The 21159-nt window shown below is 60.4% G+C and overlaps 1 protein-coding gene across 3 annotated transcripts; it reads left to right on the top strand.

Moving 5' to 3' along the window:
- The first annotated feature begins 380 nt into the window (after positions 1-380).
- Positions 381-18807, top strand: KCNAB2 (potassium voltage-gated channel subfamily A regulatory beta subunit 2). 3 transcript variants are annotated; one of them, XM_058039293.1, is made up of 16 exons: positions 381-404; positions 5754-5875; positions 6240-6281; positions 14175-14218; positions 14583-14620; positions 14810-14889; positions 15312-15356; positions 15508-15552; positions 15636-15679; positions 15804-15890; positions 17011-17096; positions 17313-17433; positions 17555-17649; positions 17834-17954; positions 18045-18133; positions 18431-18807. In XM_058039293.1, exons 2-16 carry the CDS (start codon positions 5799-5801, stop codon positions 18518-18520), a joined length of 1104 nt encoding a protein of 367 aa, XP_057895276.1. In that variant the 5' UTR covers positions 381-404; positions 5754-5798; the 3' UTR covers positions 18521-18807. The 3 variants fall into 3 exon arrangements, with proteins under 3 accessions (XP_057895276.1, XP_057895275.1, XP_057895274.1); XM_058039292.1 differs by lacking the exon at positions 381-404 and adding an exon at positions 2332-2647; XM_058039291.1 differs by lacking the exons at positions 381-404; positions 5754-5875; positions 6240-6281 and adding an exon at positions 11733-12002.
- Positions 18808-21159: the final 2352 nt, after the last annotated feature.

Raw genomic sequence — 21159 nt, 5'->3', positions numbered from 1 at the left:
CTGCCTCGCCGCCCACCTTTCACGCCCCGTCGCCGGTGGGAAGCGCTGACAGTCAGCGGTGAGACTATCTCGGAGTGATTCTGCACGGGCGCGGGATGCGACAGCAGGACGGAACAGACGGCGGCAGTGGCGGCCTCCCCCTTTCAGAGCGGGTGGTCGCGCCCGGCTCAGCATCGGGTTACTAGGGCGATGGTGCCGCACCGCGCGGGGCGGGTCCTCACGCTTGGCCCGGCCTGTTCTGCAGCCAATAGGAACGGCGCAGCGCCCTCGTCATTTGCATGCGGCGCGAGAGGCGGGCGGCGCGGCCAATGGGCGGTGGGAGGGGCGGGGCCAGGCGCGGCGGGGCGGGGCCGCCCCCCACGAGGGCGGGCGGCGGAGCGGCGGGAGCGGCGGACGCGGGGCAGGTGCGGGGGCGCGGGGGGAGCGGGGCCGGCGGGAGCACCGGGACCACCGGGCGATGGCGGGGGCGGTGGGACCGGGCAGGGCCGCGGGCAGCGCTACGGGCGAGGCCACCCCGCCGCATGCCCCTCCCGACTGGCGCGGAGAGAGGGGCCCTCGTCCCGCCGTCTGCTCTCGGTCCGGTGGGACCCCGGGCTCTGCGGGGATGCGGAGGGGTTGGCTGTGCCTTCCTTCCCGCGGCGAGGCGAAGGGAACGCTGCTCGTGATGCTCCGGTAGCCTGCGGCCTGTCACCGTACGGCGGCAGGGCAGGAGCCCCGGTGACACGGTGTGAGCCGCCGGCAAAGCCCCGGTGACACGGGGGTGGGAACATTAGATTTCCCCCCGAGCCGATTTGCGCACAGTGAGTCAAACGCCGCGGTTCCTGCAGCTCCCTTCAGTTTGCTGCCGTCTCTTAGTCCGTTCCTTGTCTTGGTGACCGGCGGGATGCGGATGGAAGGAGCCCCGAGCCCTGTGGCCGGTCCCCGGTCCCTTTGCAGCCCAGGTGCTGCTGCCTCACCATTTCTTCTGCCAGGCCTGAAGCTCCTGAGCTTCTGTCTCTCCATCCTATATTTTTTTGGGGCTGTTTTCCTCATGATGGGATCCCCGTGGGCCCCGTGCCTGTTCAGCCTGCGGCCAGCACGGGACTGACTGCTCACGCAGGCACCCCAGGCTCTCATCCAGGTGAGACATGGTCTGTGCTGCTGGCAGGTATGGGCAGGGCACCCAGCCTGCTTCCCAAAACCACAGGTTTCTTCCCCAAGCATTGCTGGGAGCCACGGCGCAGCAGTGGGTGAGTGCCAGAGCAGGCTGGGCGAGATGTACCCAGTCTCTGTCACATCCCCTATCCAGGCCTGTTGCATATATGCAGTGATTTTCCAGCTGGTGAGCAGAAAATTCCTCTACATGGAGCTGCCAACGGCAGATTCAAGCGAGCTGCTGGTTTTATTCATTATTACTATTATTGTTTTGATGAGGAGGGTGGCAGGGCCAGCTGTCACCTCCTGCTCGTGGCCTGCGGGTCTGTGGGTCAGATGCATGACGGAGCAGGAGCTGATCAGCTTGGCACATGGCTCCCACCATCTGTGGGGGTAGCAGAGCCGCTGATGGGCTGGTGCTGGGAGCATCCCCAAATGGGACGGGGTTTATGACCTTTCCTGGCTGTTCCTGGAAGTGCTTGTGGCATGGAGAGTGGGCGCCCTGGCAGTGCTGAGTGGTGCTGTCAGTGTCAGCATGGTTTGGAGCAGGCACTGTGTTATTGGCCCCATCACTGCCAGGACCATGCTGAAATGGCAGAGGAAGTGCCAAGATGCTGCCACGAAGCTGAACAGGACTCAGCTGAGGGAGAGGAACCAGGTTTTCCTAATTTACAGCTGCCAGAGCGCCACTGCGTGAGCAGCCTGCCCCAACCCCTGGCCCCTTTTTGCTGGCCTGGCCTCTAGTTTTCCTGTGAGATCCAGCTGCCCTGGTGTTGTTATCACTGCGGGATCACTGAGTCGCACTGCCACAGGGACCAGCCTGCTCCACTTACTGAGGTGGCACGCTCCGGGCTGGTTTTCTTTTACCCAAGATAGCCAAAAACGCCAAAGGCACTGAGAAGGCGTGATGAGCACAAGGGGGATGAGTGTCCAGTGGCAGAACGCGGCAGCCGGGTGACCCTGGCGCTGGAGGCAGCCCTGCAGCATCGCTGCCGCCGCTGTATTTGATTATTTTAAGAGAAACACACGCGGCGCGATGTGAGGCAGTGATGATGCAGCTCCTGCCCAGGCTCCCCGTGGCCCCGGACGAGCCTTCCCCCGCCTGAGCTGCGCAGGGGCGGCTGGTGGCAGCCGCTCGCTCGCCCACGCGCTGCCGGTGCCGGGCTGCGGCGCCGACACGGTTAAAGGCACCGGCGGGATCGGGAGCCGGCTGCCGCCACCGGCGGAGCCAAACTTGCCGAGTCAGGATGTGAGAGCGGCTCTGCAGCATCCTTGGGTGCTGCCGCATCCCGGGGCGCGCTGGGCTCGGCTTCCCCCCCTCCGCCAGACGCCTTTTCCCGGGGACGGAGCGGGAATGGGGTAGGAACCGCCATCCGCTGCGTTTGCCGCCGGCTCTAGCAGCTGCTCGGCACCGGCGCCGCTTCCCGAGAGCCGCGGAGCCCGCAGCCGGGTTTGTCTCGGTGACTTGTGCCTCCCGACCGCGCATCGCCCTCCGTCCGAGCACCGGAGACAGGTAGGAGCGGTGCTGGGTACCGGCGGGGCCGTGGCTCAGCCGTGCCGCGGCACCGTGGGGAGCTGGCAGTGTCACACACGGGGAACCGGCAGTGTCACACACGGGGAACCGGCAGTGTCACACACCGGGGACCCGCGTGGACCCCGTTACTTTGGGTGTACGTGACGGCAAAACCGGAATAACCCCGGTGCTTTTGGGCTGTGTCATTGACTCGGGCAACGCTTGAGCAGCGCCGGTGCCGGAGATTCGGCGGTCACGGGCGACCTCACGTGTCGCGGCTGAGTCCCCAGCGCCCGCCTGCCGCGTTGTCGCGATGATGATGGTGATGATGATGGGCTGGGGAAGGCGCGGGAGCCCACCCGGGCGGTCGGAGGGCCCTGGTGGGCTGGGAGATGCTGCGCCGCAAAAGAGGCTCCCGGGCCAAAGGAAGGGGCAGGGCTGCTGCTCTGCGGATCCCTGCGGCGCCGGTGCAGCCGCGGGAGGGGGGGCACGGGACCGGCACGGGGCATGAGCACGGAGGTGACGGCAGGAGGTGGCAGGAGGCGCCGAGGCGACAGGGCAGGGCAGCGTGAGTCATTGAGCTAAAGTCACCTTCCCCCTGGCGTGGAGGGGGCATTTCACCGCGCTGCAAACACAGAGAAATATGGGGACAGGCACCTGGCGTGGGGAGATGCGGCATTACCTGCATCCCTCACCTGACTTGGGCAGGATGCTGGGGTGCCCATGGCAAGGGTCCCCCAGCTCTCCCTGCCCCAGGGCCTCACTCTTGGAGGACTGAGCTCACCAGAAGCAGCAGTTCCGTCCCTACGTTAGCATTAATTCCATGTCCAGTTTCACCCGCCCCTACTCTGATGGCAGCATGTCTGGCAGGCTGCAGTGTGTGGTCTCCCCCCATGCTGGCCCAGCTCCCGGGGGCTTCCCAGCCATAAACCATCCGTGTCGCAGCATGCACACTCCTGTACCCCTTTGTGCTGCCAGGGATGGGAATGGACCTTGGTGGCAGCACAAATTGTGAGGGTGTCCTTCACCTGACTCCTGGGTGCATCCTGCAGAAGAAAACACTTTTCTCCCCTCTCGGGCCACTGCTGAAACTCCTGCAGTTGCAGACTGACAGCTGAGTTGTGCCATGAGGAAGCTGGAGGTGCAGGAGCAGTCTCTCAGGGAAGCACTGAGCTGCTGACACAGGGGGGATTGGACTTTTGGTGATGCCTTTGGCTCAGAGAGCTCAGAGGGATGAATTGGTCCAAAACGCTGGGACGCTTTGGCTCCTCAGGGTGCAGAGCCCTGACCCGTGTGCCTGTGGTCCAGCTGTGCTTGCCAGCAAAGCCCCTCTAGCACTGCCAGAGACTGCACTTGGTCCCCACAGCATTGCTGAGAGGCAACAGGGAAGGGCTACCAGGTTCTGCTGAAAATTGCAGAGATCTGCACTCCTGGGGGAACCAGAGCCCCTTGGGATAGAGGATCAGCCAGTCCTGAGCCACGCAGGAGTCCAGGATTGTGGCAGTGCAAGCAAGGAGCTGCCTGGCTGTGCTGGGACAGGGGGTCCAGCTGTCCCCCTTGCAGGACAGCTTCCCTAAGCTTTGTTTTGCCACCCCAACAAAGTGACGTTGAGCTGGCATGAGCGGGCAGGACAGTGCCCGGCCAGTGGCTGCTGCTGAGCCGGCGGTGCTGCAGGCACCAGGAGAGGCTGTGGGAGCTGTGGGACCAACACTCACAGCACCCTGAGAAGCTGGGGGGTCACAAGGGCTGGGGAGGCTCAGCCAGGTCCTGGTTGCAGGGCTTAGCCAGGTCCTGGTTGTAGGGCTCGGCAGGATCCTGCTCCGGGCTCAGGTCAGTGCAGCAGGTTCGGGAGAGAGCAGCTCCCTCCTGACTTGTGGAAAATAAACCCGGCTTTACCGAGGCTCCCTGGGCTCCAGCGCGGCTGTGGCCGAAGGAGACAGGAGGAGACGCTGCGCTCCTGCAGCGCTCGGGAGGAGGGCGATGGGGATCCGTGCCGGGGGCTGCAGCCCGGCCGGGAGCTGCGCTGGGCGGGTGGGCGGCTCCGCGGGGATGGGCTCGGCTGCCGCAGCTGCTGCCATTGGGCTGCGTGGGCTGCAGGGGCTGCGCCGGGATGCAGGCACGCCGGCCGGGATGCCGGAGGGATGCAGGATGCGGGAGGGATGCGGGATGCTGGCACACTGTGCTGGGATGCAGGAGGGATGCAGGATGTGGATGCAGGATGCGAGCATGCCCTGCTGGGATGCAGGCAGGATGCAATATGCAGGCACACAGTGCCAGGATGCAGGCATGCCGTGCCAGAATGCGGGAGGGATGCAGGATGCAGGCGTGCTGTGCCAGGATGCAGGCGGGATGCGTGCCAGGTCATGAGCACACTGAGTGAGGCCATGCTCCTGCTGAGCCCATGGCAGCCAGGAGGGAGCCCAGAGAGCTCTCAGTGCCCATCTGGGAATCAGAGCAGCTTGTGATCTGCAGTGTAAAGATGGCATCTCACCGGCCTAAAGAAAGAAGGGATAAATTTAAATCCCAGCCCCAGTTCTGTAGGGAAGTGTCATTGTTGTCTGTGATACTTGGAACTGCTGACAGTGTTGCAGGAGCTGGAGCACGGCTCCCAGGGAGTCATGCTGGATGCCCCTGCTATGGGGACAGGGACAAGGAGGGTCAGGGGTGCCTGGGGGTGAGCCCTCCTTTCCCTTGGAGCTCCCTCACCCCTGTGCACACAGTCAGTCACGTGCGGGCTGCAGGAAAAGCCAGAGTGTTTTCCTCCCCTTAGTTTGTCCCTTTCAGAGGGACCCTCAAGGACAGCTTCAGGGTGTTCAGAATGTTTCATTTTTCAGGCCCATGTTTCCTCACCATTTCCAGAGATCTCAGGACCCCCAGAAGTTTGGAGAGAGCAGCCAAGCTGGGAAGCCAGAGGAACAGGGTTTTGGGATGGTTTTGGGATCAGTGGGTCAGGGTGTGAGCTGCTGTGCCCACACCGCTGCCAGTGCCACATCTCGGCTCAGATCCGCAACAGGAAGTGCCGTGGTGCGCGTGCCCCAAAAAACTCATTTCTTCCTCCTTTCCTCAAAAACTCATTTCTTCCTCCTTTCCTCTTCCCCTGTGGCAGGGGTGAGGCGGCGGCGAGTGGCTCCGGGGAGCCCAGGCTGGCTCCATGTATCCCGAATCCACCACTGACTCCCCAGCGCGACTCTCGCTGCGGCAGACGGGCTCCCCAGGCATGATTTACAGGTAAGGCTGCAGGGCACTGCTGGGGGCACTCTGCGGGGCTTCAAACACAAGCCTGTGGCAATCCAGAACCACCACACTCCCTGAAATTGCTCTGATACTCCTAAACTGTCCTGGCATGCTTTATGCAAAAGCTTCCAGCACAAAATCCTCAGCAGCAGCAGCGTTTTGGGGTGCTGGTGCCTGTTATGGGCATAGAGGGCACTTTCAGGGTCATGCCAGTGCCTGCTGCATTGTCCACTGTGCTGTGACATGGGTGGGTGCTGCTGGCCCTTCCCACAGCCACTGACTCTGCCGCTCACTCCTGCTGCTCCTTTCTAACGGGGTTTGTGGCATCTTTCTTCTCTCTCCCCTTTGCTGTCGGAAGCGCGAGATACGGGAGCCCCAAGCGCCAGCTCCAGTTCTACAGGTAACCAGGCCCTTCCCCCTCCCCAAAATCCCCCCAGCAAGTGGCTGTGGCTCCTGCCCATGCCCAGATAATTCTGGCACAGCACTGCCCTGCCCAGTGTGCCAGGGTTCCTGTGTTTGGGATGGGCATCACATATGTGGCATCGCTTGTGGGTTCAGGAGTGCGGTGTGGGGACCCTGGGGTGTGGCTGGGTGGGGGGACTGTTCTCACGGGCAGAGTGTGGCCACATGGCTGTGGGGGACAGCCACTGTGGGCTGTGGGGCTCAGCTCAGCTTGGGGGGAGCGTCCCATGCCAGTGCTGTGCCTGGAGAAGCCGTTAGCTTTTCCCAAGAGCAGCTCTGGGAATCCTGCCAGCTGGTCCATGGCTCCTGCTATTAGGAGCAGTCTCATTAAGTGGTTCAGGAGGCAACATTCGCCCCCATCACCCTTTTACTGTCTGAAGTGAGGGCGGCACTTCCCCACATGCTCTGCTCCAGCGCTCCCAGGGCCACAGCAGCCCAGTGGTGTGGGACTGGGTCTGGCCTGGCTGCTGTGGGGTGGGGGACTGGGGGCTTCCCCTTGACAGAACTGTAGCCCCCCTACTCCATCCCGCACATGATGGGCGGAGGTGAGGCTGGCTGGCAGTGGGATGGCTCAGTGGCACTGACAGTGTCTGTCCCAGTGCTGCCACCAGCACTGCTGAGCCCCAGCAATGGGCAAGTTTTGGCTGCCAAGCTGGTCTGAACCACTGGACACAACTGGTGCAAAAGGCTCCCAAGGCCAACAGGCAGGAGCCACCTGTGTTCATCACCTGGTTCCGTTTTGGGGCTCCCTCCTGGTGGAGCCTGCTTTCAGTCCTGCCACAGCCCAGTCTGACTCCGCGGGGACCACAGGAGGGCTGTGTCTGCCTCAGGGCGCCGTCTCCACTCCCTGATGTCCCCAGTGTCCAGCCGTCCCCACGCCCCGTGTGCCGGTGACCGGGGACCTGTCACCGCAGGGCGAGGGGCGGGCGGTGCCAGCGTTGATAAAGCAGCGGCACATCCCCGGGCTTTTAGTGAGGCGCCATGAATAATTTAACTCCCCTTCGCAAGGAAGAAAATCCCCTAATAGGGCTAATGGAGCGCGGCGAGAAGCCGGACGCTGGGGGCCCGGCGCAGCCGCCAAGTGCTTTGGACGCCAAGCTCCGACACTCCCCTAATGCAAAACAACGCGGCCACCGCCGCTCTTATATCTGCCCTGGGGCAGCCCGGCCGCCCAGAGCTGCGCTGCTGCTGCTGCTGCTGCTGAGCAGCTTCCCCGGCGCGGTGAGTCGGGGCTGGGCACGGTGGGCGATGGGCAGGGATGGGCATCGCCCCGGGGCAGCGGCTGCGGGCAGCAGGGGAGATTTTCCGTGCGGGATTTGATGGCTTAGAGTGGTTTTCTTTTGGAGTTTGGGGTCTTCCTGGCTTTAGGCTGCCAGTTTCCCAGCTTGGCAAGCGAGGCTGGGCAGATATCTCTCCGGGCAGCTGCCCTGCCTGTCGCCCACTTGTTGTGCCCCTGATGCTGCTAACAGTGCTGCTATCCCGCAGAGCCTGTGCTCTGTTCCCCATCCCTGCTCCTTCCTCGCAAAGCAGCCTCTCCTGCTTGGGCATGGCACAGCTTATCCTACTGCTACTCATCCCAGGAGCACTGGGATTTCTGCTGTCAAATGGCCATGAATGCACCCGTCACCTCCACGCTCACTCTGGTTCTTCTCTGCTGAAAATCAGGGAAGTATCGAGATAGGGCAGCTGGTGGGTTCCCACCCCATTCCTCAGAGCAGCCCAGATCAAACCCCCCAGCTCTGCTTGCTGCAGCTGTTTGGCTGCTGTAGAGCAGCGGTGCAGCCAGCTCAGGTTTGTCCTTGCTGCTCTCAGGTGAGGGGATCCTACCAGGGCAAGGAGATCCCACTGGGAACAAGGAGATTCCACCAGGTGCCCATACCCAGCAGGAGCCACTGGCATTGCCCTAATTAAAGCTACCAGCACGGAGAAGGGCTGGTGCTGGAGGTGCTGGGTGCTGTCTCCAGCTTTGAGGTGTGGCAGGAAGAGGCTGATGACCAGGATTCAGTTTGGCTTTGCCACAACAGAGGGAAAGGTTTCCTTTCCATGTCTCCTGGCTTTCTCAAGGCCTTGCTACAGAGCAGGAGGAGCACAGAGTGGTCTCTGGCAGCACTGGAGGACCCTCAGGGTTTTGGTGATGCCTGGCCAGCTGCTACTCCATATCCTCTGGGCTTCCTTCTCCTTTCCTCTGGAGGTCACACCTCAATGGCAGAGAGCCCTTCACTTCTGGCTCCTGCAGCTGTCAATTTGAGCTTCACAGGGAAAGAAAAAACCACCAGTGGGAGCCTGGCTGGAGCCTGATGCCGGTGTAGATGTGTCACAGTGCATCCCCAGCGGCCACTCTGGCACCAACACCACAATTTTGGCCCCAGTCCCTGCTCCCTGCAGACGCTGAAAACGAGAGAAGTTGCGGAGAGAGGCACACAAATGGAGCGGGTGCCGCCACCAGTGAGGTCCCAGGCACAGAGACAGCCAGGGCTGGGGTGTGTGAGAGCCCACCCTGCAGCAGGCTATTTTCAGCAGCCGCACCGGCTGGGAGGTCGCTGCCGCGGCGGTGGGGAAGGTGTTGGCTGGTGGTGGCGCACATTGCGGCAGCGTGACGCAGGCACAGCGAGCACCCGGTGCCCACAGACCCTCTGCCGTGTCCAGCCTTTCAGGGAGCCCCACAGAGACCCCATTCCCATCCCAACTTCCTTGCCCACTGGCACACAGTGCCAGATTTTCACCAGCAGTACTTGTGCCGCTGCTCGCCGTGCCTCAGCCAGCTCCAGGGACACGCAGGGATGCAAACCAGTGCGGCCCAGCACAAGCTGGGAGCCAGCCCAGCTGGGCACAGGCCACACTGCTGCACTGTGGCATGGGGCAGCTGTGGCAGGCACCGCTGCAGCCTCGGGCTGTGCCGCATCCCTGTCCTGCTGCTTCTCCTGTTGTGCTTCAGCTCTCACGCCAAGGCTTTGCTCCGCTGAAGACTGGCTTTGCTAGGGTGCCCACGTGTGGGTGCCAGCACTGTGCCATGGCAATGCGGGCAGGGCCGTGCCCTGAGCGGCGAGGGAGCCCATGTTGTGCTTTCCCAGCTCTCTCCGTAGCAGCACGGAGTGTTTGGCGGCGTGGCTGGCCGGCAGAGCCGCCGCTCGGGTGGCAGGATGCTCTCCATGACCTACAGCGAGAGCCTGCGCAGCGTGGCCAGCCGGCCCAGCCCCGAGTGGGGGCTGCCGCCAGCCCCCCGGGCGGCCGACGGGCTGGAGCTGCGGCGGCTGCGGGATGTGCGGGCGGCGGCGCGGGCGAAGACTCTGGAGGAGTTCCTGCGGATGCACGGGCTCTCCCTGGCCGACAGCACCGCCCGCGCCACCGGCATGAAGTACAGGTAAGGCGGCGCCGCGAGGGCGGCCAGGCCCGAGGTGAGGGGATGATGGCACAGGGGACGCTGCTCGGTGCTGGTTTGACGCCTCGGCAGGAGAACGGCTCTCACCTGAGCTCACCTCGGCTCCCCTGTGCCGTGCCGAGGCAGGGAGGAGCCGATGCCCTTGGAGAGGCGCCGTTAGCACTTTCCTGCTTCTCGCTTGACATTCCTGTTTGCTGTTTGGTCATTTGCAGATGCAAACACACTCTGAGCTTTAAACATCAGGCACTAGAGCAAACAGCCACCGAAGAGCTGTTTCTGCCTCAGAGGTGTAAATCTCCATCTGATGCAGGTGCACCTCTGCCTGACTGGAGGGGTACATCTTCACCTGACAGGGGTTCTTCTCCCCGTGAGGGGTGTAAATCTCCATCAGACGGGCATACATCTCTGCCTGATGGGTTTGCCTCTCCTCCTCCAGATGGGTGTGCATCACAGAGCGGGTGCATCATTAATTTTGCATGTGGGTCCTGGTGAAAGGTGTATCAGGATTTCAGCCAATGTCCTTGTCAGGAGGACACTCCAGGCAGCTGGAGAGGTGGCCACAGCACCTGAGAGGGATGGGGCTGCCCTGCTTAGCACACCTCTCCCTTTGCATTGCACATGAGGCAATGGGGTACAGGGCCCAGCACTGCCAAGTCAGGCTTTGGGGGACACCAGGGCTGAGGACAGTGGCTGTTCTCCAGTGACAATACAGGGGTGCCCCTTGTCCCCCACTGCAGTGAAGCCCCAGGAGCTGGCAGCTCTGCTGGCTCCTCACTGTGCCGTGCCGTGCTGCACCGCGGGTCAGATTCCCCTCTGCTCGCAATGACCGCGGTAACATTTACACAGTGGCAAGAGCCCATCTAATATTCATGGGGACATTATTTATTGATGGGAGCAGCTGGCACAGGCACCCCAAAGGTGCTCCTTCTTTGGGCATATCCCTGCTGCCACCAAAATTTGTGGGGTTTCTCCTCCTCTGGGGCCTGACACATGCTGCCAGGTCCCCCCCGCGCTGGAGCCGCCGCTGGCACTGGTGCCAGCAGGATTACCGGCTAAGGAGCTTTGTGAGAGAGGGAAGCGGAGGAGATTACAAGATTTTTCATTAGGTTTGGGGCAAATGTGCATAATTTCCTGCAAGCCTCGTGGCTGCATTTTGCTCCATCCTGAGGGGCACGGCAGGTGCTGGCAGCCAGCACGTGGCCGGTGCTGTAGTGGGCTGACTTGTGTCCTTGCTTCGGCAGGAGGTGCTAGGCTGGAATTCGCCTCACTCGACTTCGCTTTCACTGGGGAAAATAGGGGAATGTGCTGCTGATGCTGTGGCCCCGAGGGCGACAACTTGGGCAAGCAGCTTGGCTCTGCTGCGGGAGAGCCATCAGCATCGTCGCCACCGCGGGGATGGCGATGCACACGCCTTGCTGCCAGAGGGTTTAGTTTTGGACCCGTACAGGGGAATCTGTGCCCCAAAGCGGAGCTGTGCCAGCGGGGGGGATGATGCCCAGCGGGGCGCAGGGGAATCCTGCTCTGCCGCGGGAGAGCCATCAGCATCGTTACCACCGTGGGTTTGGCGATGCGCACGCCTGGCTGCCAGAGGGTTTAATTTCGGACCCGTGCAGGAGAATCTATGCCCCAAAGCGGAGCTGTGCCAGCGGGGGGATGATGCCCAGCGAGGCGCAGGGGAATCCTGCCCCGCCACAGCCAGCGAGAGGATGCCCAGGGTTTAGTTGCGGACCCGTGCAGGGGAATCTGTGCCCCAAAGCGAAGCTGTGCCAGCGGGGGGGGATGATGCCCAGCGGGGCGCAGGGGAATCCTGCCCCGCCACGGCCACCCTCCGGAGGGCACCGGCAGCGTCTCTGCCTCTCCTGCCCCCACCTGCCCGAGCGTGCCGCTCGCTCGTTTCCTGAGCTCATCAAATATTGAGGGCAGGAGGGCTGACGGGAGCGCTCCTCGCCCGCCGCCCCGCAGCCCCCCGCCGTCACGTTGGCGGCGCGCGGGAGGAGCTCCCCGCCTCGCCCGGGGCGCCGGCTAAATTTAGGCAGCTGGCGCTGCTGCTGCTGCCCGCCGGAGCAGCATGCAGGTCTCCTTTGTGTGCTCCGAGCACAGCATCAAGAGCCGGAGCGCCGAGGACCGGCTGAACCGACAGAATGCCGGCAGCCCCAGCCTCGGCACCCGCGGCAAGTTCCGCGCCGTGGCCATGGTGGCCCGCAGCCTGGGGCAGCTCTCGGTGCAGAACGCGCCTTCCTCCAGCGACTCCAGCGTCAAGCAGCCGGGGATGAAATACCGGTAGGAAAAGGGCGCTCCTGGGGTTTTCCCTCTGTTCCTCATTGCGATCGGGGTGGCGAGGGGGGACTGGGGGTCAGGGGCGCTCCGCTTATCTCCGGTTCGCGTCCGGCTCTGTGGGTTTCTCGTCGCTAAAAGTGCTGACCGTGCGCCTCCGTGCGCTTCCTCGCTGTTTGCTCCTGTCCCCTCAGGGCAGCTCTGATCCAGCCGCGCGTAAAATCTTCAGGATGGGGGAGAGAAGGGACCCTAAAATTCAGAGTAGGATTAGTAGCATCCTCAGTGTCTGCCAAGCCGGGCTGGCTGCCGAGCCGGGGGGGTCTGGGAGTCACGGTAGCGTTAATCCGGGCTGCCATGGCATCCTTTCCGTGCTGCCGGGGACTCAGTGCCCGGCAAAGTGAGTGCAGAGCCACAAGCAGCTCTGGCTGCCCGTGGTGGTTCTGGACATGGGGTGGCGTGTGCATGTGGGGCACCCCCAGGCAGCACCCACAGGGCTCACACACCCCATGTCCTGGCTCTGGGGCAGAGCACTGAGGACTTCTCCTGTTGAGGCTGAGTGTGCACCTGGGCGTGGGGCTGGGGCTCTCCCCAGATGAGGATGGACCCCAGGACAGGGTAGGGCCCCCCCCAGATAAGCCTGCACGCCATGGTCCAGCTGGCAGTGGCTGCGTGCCTCCGCTGAAGCCCAGATGTGCCAGCATTAGGCAACAAAGTGTGTAAGGTCAGCAGAACGCTGGGGTGAGTCTGGCTGGCACCCACCAGTGCCATCCAAATCAGCCAAGTCCCCTTACCTGGGTACTGGGGGGCTGGTCCAGTTCTGCCCAGCTCTCCAGCACCAAACCCTTGTTGTGGTAACAGCAGTACTGGGACAGTGCACGGTGGCATCCTCAGGGCTCAGTGCTCCTGCCCTCAGTCATGTCCTCATCCAGAGGAGGAGCATATCAGCAATACCCTCTCCCAGGCAATGGGTGATCAGCTCAGGAGTCCTCACTCGCAGCTGCTGGAGGGACAGTGGCACAGGGGGACGCTCCAAGGAAGTGGATGGGATAAGAAGGCCATAGCAGTGTAGGGGAATGCTTGGCCTTCCCAAGGTCTGCCAGTATCTTTGTTGGGCAGCCTGTCAACACACTTTTGGGCTGGGCAGCCAAGAGCAGCAATGGCCACCTGCCCAGGGGAACCCCAGCAATGCTCTTGGAATGCCCAGGATGAGGCAGGTGCTCTCCTCTCCGCACGGCAACCCCGATCATGAGGACCTGATCCACGGCCCACGGCCACGACCTATCCCCACCACAAACTGCTTTAAAAACACCACAGGACAGGGGAGAGCCGGTGCCTCCAGCTGCTGGGCAATAGCATGGCAGCACAAGGGCTGCTGCCCTGACTCAGTGCAGCCCACGGTTGCCCGTGGCTGGGCCGCAGCCACTCCCTGCCCGGCTGCCGGTGCCCGTGTCGGCGGTGCCGGCGGTGGCGGTGCCTCCGGTTGCTATGCGACACCCGCGCGGGCGAGCTGCCGCGGCTCACCTACACTTTATTTATTTTAACGCTCATTTCTTGAGCCTTTGTCATTTTTAACAAGTAACTGGCTCTCCATCACCACAGCGAAGGCGTCTGCCAGCCTGGCCCCCTTCCCGAAAGCTGTTCTCCGGTTCCTTGTGCCGGTCAGATTTTCTGGGGTGCTCCATTTCTCCAGGATGTCGCTCCACTCCCGAGCACCCTCGCCTGGTGCAAGCCCTGTGCTTCCCTGTGAGATGCAGAGAACAGGCACAACTCGTGCCATGTATGGGATGCTTCAGTCCTGACCAGTAGCATGCTGGCTTCTCTTTCTCCACTCTCATTCCCCAGTGCCAGCGGCACTCTCAGGGCAGCTGGGCACCCCAGCCTCATTATGGGGAGCTGCTTTAACGAGGTCACTGCTCTCCCAATAGCTCTGCCGGGCACAGAATCACTGCGCAGGTTCAGGCAGTGCCACCACCGAGCTGCAGGATGCCCAGCCTGGGATGGCTCATTAATCAGTTGAGATGGGACTCTCATTGTGGAACCATCCCAGGTGGGGATGGGAACCAGGGGACACCACCATACCTCCCAGTCCTCGCTCCCGGTCAGTTTGGTGGCATGCAGGATGTATGAGACAGCATTTTGGGGTTTCTGGCACCTTTCCTAATGGTCTCTGTCTTCCAGGAACCTCGGGAAGTCTGGGCTGCGTGTGTCCTGCCTGGGTCTGGGTAAGTGCCAGGGTTTGCCACAGCCCCTCGGCATCCCCTCAGTTCGGCAGCAGCTGCCGGCACTCCCCGGCCAGGGCAGCGCCCGCTTGCCCCGGTGATGTTTGCAGAGGGAAGGAAAGGGTTTTCCTCAGCCCTGCGGCTGTTTTGAGTCACGGCCCAGAAATTGTCAAATTATTTTCTCTTTTCCTGACGCGATAGGAAGCGACTGGGCCGTGCTGGGAGCACCACAGTGCACGCGGCAGGGCCAGCTGTGGCCACCACGTGCCAGGGCTGTGCTGGGGGATCCAGGGTGGGTGGCCTTGATGTGGCCGCGCTCGTTGCTCACCGCACTCACCATGCACACCCCTCTCTCTCTCCCCTGCAGGAACATGGGTGACTTTCGGAGGGCAGATCACAGATGAGGTAAGGCTGCACCCCTTCACCCTGTCTCTCCCCTGGTGAGCGGGGAGGGGATGGGGGCAGTGGGGCTGGCTGTGCCCTGGGTACACGCAGCACCCCGGAGCTCGCCAGCGCTGTGCGCACGCGCCCGTGTGTGCGCCGGCTCTCGGCCACCCCCTTCACCAACCCCGCTCTCTCTCTCTCTCCTCGCAGATGGCAGAGCAGCTGATGACTTTAGCTTATGACAACGGCATTAATCTCTTCGACACGGCAGAAGTCTACGCTGCTGGCAAGTAGGTACCCTGCTTTGTCTCACCCTACACCCCGACTCCCACCAAATCACAGCGGCAATGGGAATATCCCAGGTTTGCCAGCTGCAAAGCAGCTTCCAGGATGGGGCTCTGAGCGCTTGCTCACGGGGGGAGTCATGGTTCTGGCAGTCCCATGCTTCCCATGGTGGCCTCTATCATGCAGATGCAGCCATGCACCCTCCAAGCACAGCTGTACCCAGGGCATTGGCATATGTCCATGCATTCCCTTAAAATTAGCAAGCTCATGCACTGGGGGCAGCTCAGCTCTGGGGCAGAGTGTGTCCCCACAGCCACTGCATTTGCCTCTTATTCTCCTGAGGTCTGGGACTGTCCCTGCTGTCTGTCACCACTCCCCATGGCTGCACCTGCCAGGTGCTAATGGTTGATGTCCCCTTCCCTTGCAGGGCCGAGGTGGTGCTGGGAAATATCATCAAGAAGAAAGGGTGGAGGTAAGCCAGACAACATCCCTATTTGGCAAAACCATCACTGTAGTCCCGATGGGCTGGGAGGGGAAAGCTGGTAGAGCAGCCTTGGACAGGAGGCAGGGAGCATGGGACTTTGCGGGACTTTGCATCAGTGATTCCCTTTTTCTCCCTGCAGACGGTCCAGCTTGGTCATCACCACCAAAATCTTCTGGGGAGGAAAGTAGGTAACACCCACCCTCCAGCAGAGCAGCTGGCACAGGTCAGGCTATCACCCCAGGCTCTCACCCACATTTCCTTTTGCAGGGCCGAGACAGAGAGGGGCCTGTCCCGAAAACACATCATAGAAGGTAGGGATAGGGATGAGGGCACTCACCAGGCACTGCTGGCCCCGGTGCCAGGCTGTGCCTCACCTTCTGCCCCAGTGCTGGCAGCATGGGGCTCAGCACACCTGACAGCCCATCCCTGCTGCAGGTCTGAAGGCATCTCTGGAGCGGCTGCAGCTGGAGTACGTGGACGTGGTGTTTGCCAACCGGCCCGACCCCAACACGCCGATGGAAGGTGGGTGCGCGCCGCGGTGCCTCGCTCCTCCCCGCTGCCTCTCATCGCCCTCGCGGTTGGTTTGCGCCAGGCTTGTGTTTCAAGGGCATTTTCCCTCCCAAGCAGAATCCGCTCCTCTGCCACCACGGCTGGCCCACGGTCACACTTCTGCCGCCTCCTGCCTGGCGCCAGGACCCTCTCGGGCCGCGGCGGGGCGGGGTGGCGGTGTGGTGGCAGGTCACTGCCCCCGTCCCAGCAGCGGTGACTCCACTTTCTCTAAATCTCTCTTTTATCACCAGGGGACCCATTTAGTTCCTCCAAGTCCAGGACTTTCATCGTAGAAGGTACTCCCTGCCCGCACTCTGCCCGCCAGCCGCTGCCTGTCCCAGCGGTGTTTCCCGGGGCAGAGCCCCCACTCCTCTGTGATCCCCCATCCTTGTTCCCCCCTCTCAAGCAAACCCTGCCATGAGATGCAGAGGCAGCAGCAGCACAACACAGACACCCCCTTCAGACTGTACTGCAGTTTAAAGGACAAAAAGCAGAGAGGCTCCCACCCCCCAGGGTCCTGCCATGGGGTGCCCTTGGCACATGCCAGGGTCTACAGCAGGGTCCCTCCCCACCGGGGCAGCTGTGAGCATGCTGGGGTGTGTGCCCTGGTGCCTTGCCCTCCCCGCTGCTCGCCTTTGGCTGCAGGAGCACGCCTTGGCTTGGCCCCAGCCTGCATGGCTCAGGGCTGGCTCCCCCCAAGACGCCTGAATGGCTCACACAGGGTTCAGGCTTCCCTCTGTGGGTCTCTGTGTCTGGGCAATGCATCAGTCCCTCCCCCTGCAGCAGTGCCAGTGCTGGTAACCCCACAGGGCGTGGGGGCACTGGCAGAAGCCTGAGGCTGCTGCTGTCCATGCAGGGAGAGCCTGGCACCGTGTGAGCATGTCAGGTCGGCTGCGGTCCCTGGCACATCCCAAGTGGCTGCTCCCTCTCTCCCCATCCTGCTCTTCTGAAAGCATTCCCTGGACAGCAGGCAGCTCCCACTGCAGCACGGGGCAGTGGGATGCTCGCCAGCCATCAGCACCGTGCGAGCCCCCTTCTGCCAGTGCAGCCCCTGCTAAACCCCACCTGCCCCTCTCTCCTTCCCTCCCGGCAGAGACAGTGCGAGCCATGACCCATGTCATCAACCAGGGGATGGCCATGTACTGGGGGACCTCGCGCTGGAGCTCCATGGAGATCATGGTAGGGGCCCAGGGGACGGGGCGGCCGCAGCGGAGCAGCCCCAGCGATGCTGCTGACGTTGATTCAATTAGACAGCAGCTGTTGGGAGCCAAGCGTGTGCAGATGCACTTAAGCCTTAATTATTTTTCGGGGTGGCCGCTCAGGACATGGCTGGGGGGCTGGGCAGGGGGCTCGGGGGGGTCGGCCAGGGCGCTGAGGGTCCTGGCTCTTCTGCAGGAGGCGTACTCGGTGGCCCGGCAGTTCAACCTGATCCCGCCCATCTGCGAGCAGGCCGAGTACCACATGTTCCAGCGGGAAAAGGTGGAGGTGCAGCTGCCTGAGCTCTTCCACAAGATAGGTATGACAGTGGGGATTCCTCCCCAGCCCCCCCAAAGCACAGTGCTGCTGAGGCCAGGTGCCGCGGCCCCTGCAGGAGGTGGGAGCAGCGGTGTCATCCCCCTGTTCTGCTCTGTCCCCAGGTGTTGGAGCCATGACCTGGTCCCCACTGGCCTGTGGCATTGTCTCGGGGAAGTATGATGGGGGCATCCCCCCCTACTCCCGTGCCTCGCTGAAGGTGAGCTGCACCAGGGCTGGGAGGGCACACGGGGATGGGAGAGATGGGGGAGCAGGGCCAGGGGCTTTGCAAAGGCCCAACAAGAACTCCAGGAGCCACAACCCAGGGAGTTTGGGGGATGCCCTGCCTGTGCAAGGTGCTGGTGCACCCGGATCCCACCACAACACCCCTTCCCACTCCCCAGGGATACCAGTGGCTGAAGGATAAGATCCTGAGTGAAGAGGGCCGGCGGCAGCAGGCAAAGCTGAAGGAGCTGCAGGCCATTGCTGAGCGTCTGGGCTGCACCCTGCCCCAGCTCGCCATCGGTAAGAGGAGGGGGGACAGTGGGGGACAGCTGGGGGTGACACTGGGGATATCTGGGCCGTGCTCAAGCTCTGCTCTCCCTCCTGTCCCAGCCTGGTGCCTGCGCAACGAGGGTGTCAGCTCTGTCTTACTGGGGGCCTCCAACGCCGACCAGCTGATGGAGAATATCGGAGCAATACAGGTCAGTGCTCCCAGCAGGAGCAACGTTTGCCCACAGCACTCATTGCAGTGCTGCACTGTGCGGGAAAAGGGGGTTGTAAACCCCGTTTCACAACAGGTTTTGCTTGTCACGAAGGCGAGAAGCAAAGATGAGGCTTTGCTGGGCTGAGGGGGCAGGGTTGGGCCTGACTCAGGCTCTCCCTAACTGGGTCACCCTGCCGGCAAGCTGGCGCGAACGTGGCGGGGTGGAGGCGGTGAGCATCCTCTCGCCCACCAGGGTCACCATCCCGACTCCCAGCGTCGCCCTCATCCCCCGCAGGTCCTTCCAAAGCTGTCGTCTTCCATCGTCCACGAGATCGATAGCATCCTGGGCAACAAACCATACAGCAAGAAGGACTACAGATCCTAAGCGCGCCCGAGCGCGCCACGCAGCCCTCGCCGCCCGTTCGCTTGCTTTACGCTTTGTTGGAGCAAAGTGGAGAAGAGTGTGGTTTGCACCGCGAGCGCCAGCGCTCCTCCCGCGCTGCCCCGGACGTGGCTCTGCGGCGCAGGGACAGGAGGCGAGCCCCGAGCTGCCCTGCCCGCAGCCGGACCCGTTGCATGCGTGGCTCTGCCTCCGCGGCGGCGGCGGGCGCGGGGCGCACGCGGGTGCTGTACGCCCACGAGGCCAACAACACGAAGCTGTTCCCCAGCCTGCGCCCGGGCCTCGCCTCTGCCCTCTCCCACGGCACCGAGGGGCTGCGGGTCCTGGAGAGACCCAGCTGCCAGGGAAAGGGTGGGTGGGATGGTGATGGGAGGGAGTTTGCTGCGGGAAGAGCTGGGGTGCTAAGGCTGGGCACGGGGAGTGTGTGTGGGCAAGCGTGCAAGTGTCGGTGTGCACGGACGCACGCGGAGATGCGGGGACATACAGACACGTGGGGATGTGTGGATTTGCAGACAGCAGCTGTGGAGGTGCACGCAGCCCACCGGCACCTTCAGTTGTATCTGCACAAAGCTACTGAAAGGCTCCACACATACACCCACGTACGCCTGTTACAGGGGTGTCTGCAGACACACACACACACAGTCACACACGGGCAGATGTAGATACAGATGTAGCTCTACCTCCACCTCCATCCCTGACATCAGTCTCTGAGAGACCAATACCCACCTGTATGTAGATGTGTCCACACTGGTCTGAAAAATACATGTATAATGTATATACACACACGTAGACACGTGTGTGCTTGTGTATATACAGACATACGTGATTCTGTGTGTTGACCCATATATGTAATATATAGACGTGCACATATCCATGTAAATATATTACTACAGCAGCAATATATTTAGGTATTATGTGTGCATATATCCATACAAACATTATATCCATGTTTGTATGGATATATGCACACATGAAAATTACTGATATGCACTTAAATGTGTGTGTATATGCAGATAGATGTGTATATACAGATATATGTGATGTCTCCATATCCATACCCAGTTTTTTAACTATATATTCATGTCTATACATCTATAAACACATGCCATATATACAAGTGGACACAAATATTTGTAATTTAGATACAGCTATAGCTACATTTATATAGCTGTATGTCTAGCTGTAGCTATATATATGGATACATGTATGATAGATACAGATAGATGATACATAAAGCTATAGGGAGAACAATATAGCTACATGTATCTATCTCTTTTTAGCTCTCTGTGTACTCTGTGCAAAACAAACATTTTGCTTGTATCTATATAGATGTATCCATAGCCACATAGATTTATACAGAGTTTCCTCTATATGTGCACACATAAATATACAAACTGTAAATGTAGGTGCAGACCCTCAGCTTTGTGCAGTGTGTGTGAGCTCAGTAGTGTGAGCTCTGTGCACAGTGTGAGCTCCACGCTGTGTCTGTGTTTATCTGCTGTCTGGCCATGGCTGCACCTACAGCCCCACTATAAATGTGCATGTGTACAAACACAGGAGGGGTTTCCTCTGACCCACTCATGACACCAGAGCTCCCCCCTGTATCTAAGGGTCAGCACACCTCCCACATCCACACCCCTACACCTTTAGGTACATGGCTTTACCTGCAGCTAAACCTGTACAGTTTTACCTATACATGCACCTCTGTCTACAGAGCTACATCGATGTTTGTGTGCAAACAGAAAGATATACATTCATATATATGTGTGAAATAACAAACATACGTGTCTGTGAATATACACGCACATATACTATCTCTGTCTAGGACAGCTATACACCTTTACCTGTATCTACACTTATGTATAAATATATGAAAATTACAAATATATGTGTCAGTGTACACATAACAAAGATCAATACACCTATACAGCCATACAGAGATATGGAGATGTGTGGATATATAGATACATCTACAGATGTATGAGCATATATTCAAATTAAAAACACATTTATGTGTATTCTTACATACACGTATGTGTCAATACACCTCTGTAAATATAGATCTATACATCCATACCACATATAGATGTATCATATGTATATATATGCATTATCTACCCATATCTCTGTCTACACACACACTCACAAGTATATATGTACACAAATACACATTAAAACCACAAATACGTTATATAGACCTGTATAATATACAGGTGTATATGTACAGGTACACACCACATAGCAGTACCTAAATAAATCAGTATAGCTGTCTATGCTATACTGTATAGCATATCTTTATACAGATACTGTGTATCTATATAAAGATATATTTGCACACATGTAGATCTAAAACAGTTCTGTGTATATCTACACATGTATACACAGATCTACACAGGCTGTATACGAAAACGCACATGTGTGGGGGTGATGCAGACATATGTACATATATGTGCACCATGCAGAGATAACGTTAACTGTAGATACACGACATCCTCATGTCTGTCTGTCCATGTGTGCATGTCTGTGTACGTTCCTGTGGACACGTATGTGTGTGTGGACAACAAGGGTACCAAAACCATAGCCAGGCCCCCCCAGCATCCCTTCCCCTGCCAGACTGCACTGCG

This window comes from Melospiza georgiana, chromosome 22, assembly GCF_028018845.1.
Source record: "Melospiza georgiana isolate bMelGeo1 chromosome 22, bMelGeo1.pri, whole genome shotgun sequence".
Classification (NCBI taxonomy): Eukaryota; Metazoa; Chordata; class Aves; order Passeriformes; family Passerellidae; genus Melospiza; species Melospiza georgiana.
This window is presented reverse-complemented; position numbering and strand designations above follow the sequence as displayed.

What these genes read in the sequence shown, in the direction of transcription:
- KCNAB2 (XM_058039291.1), top strand. Translation starts at nt 11,791, where the DNA reads ATGCAGGTCTCCTTTGTGTGCTCCGAGCACAGCATCAAGAGCCGGAGC. An exon ending in GAGGGCAGATCACAGATGAG is followed by an intron (nt 14,621 to 14,809) that starts GTAAGGCTGCAC and finishes CTCTCCTCGCAG; the next exon opens with ATGGCAGAGCAGCTGATGAC. An exon ending in GGAGCTCCATGGAGATCATG is followed by an intron (nt 17,097 to 17,312) that starts GTAGGGGCCCAG and finishes GCTCTTCTGCAG; the next exon opens with GAGGCGTACTCGGTGGCCCG.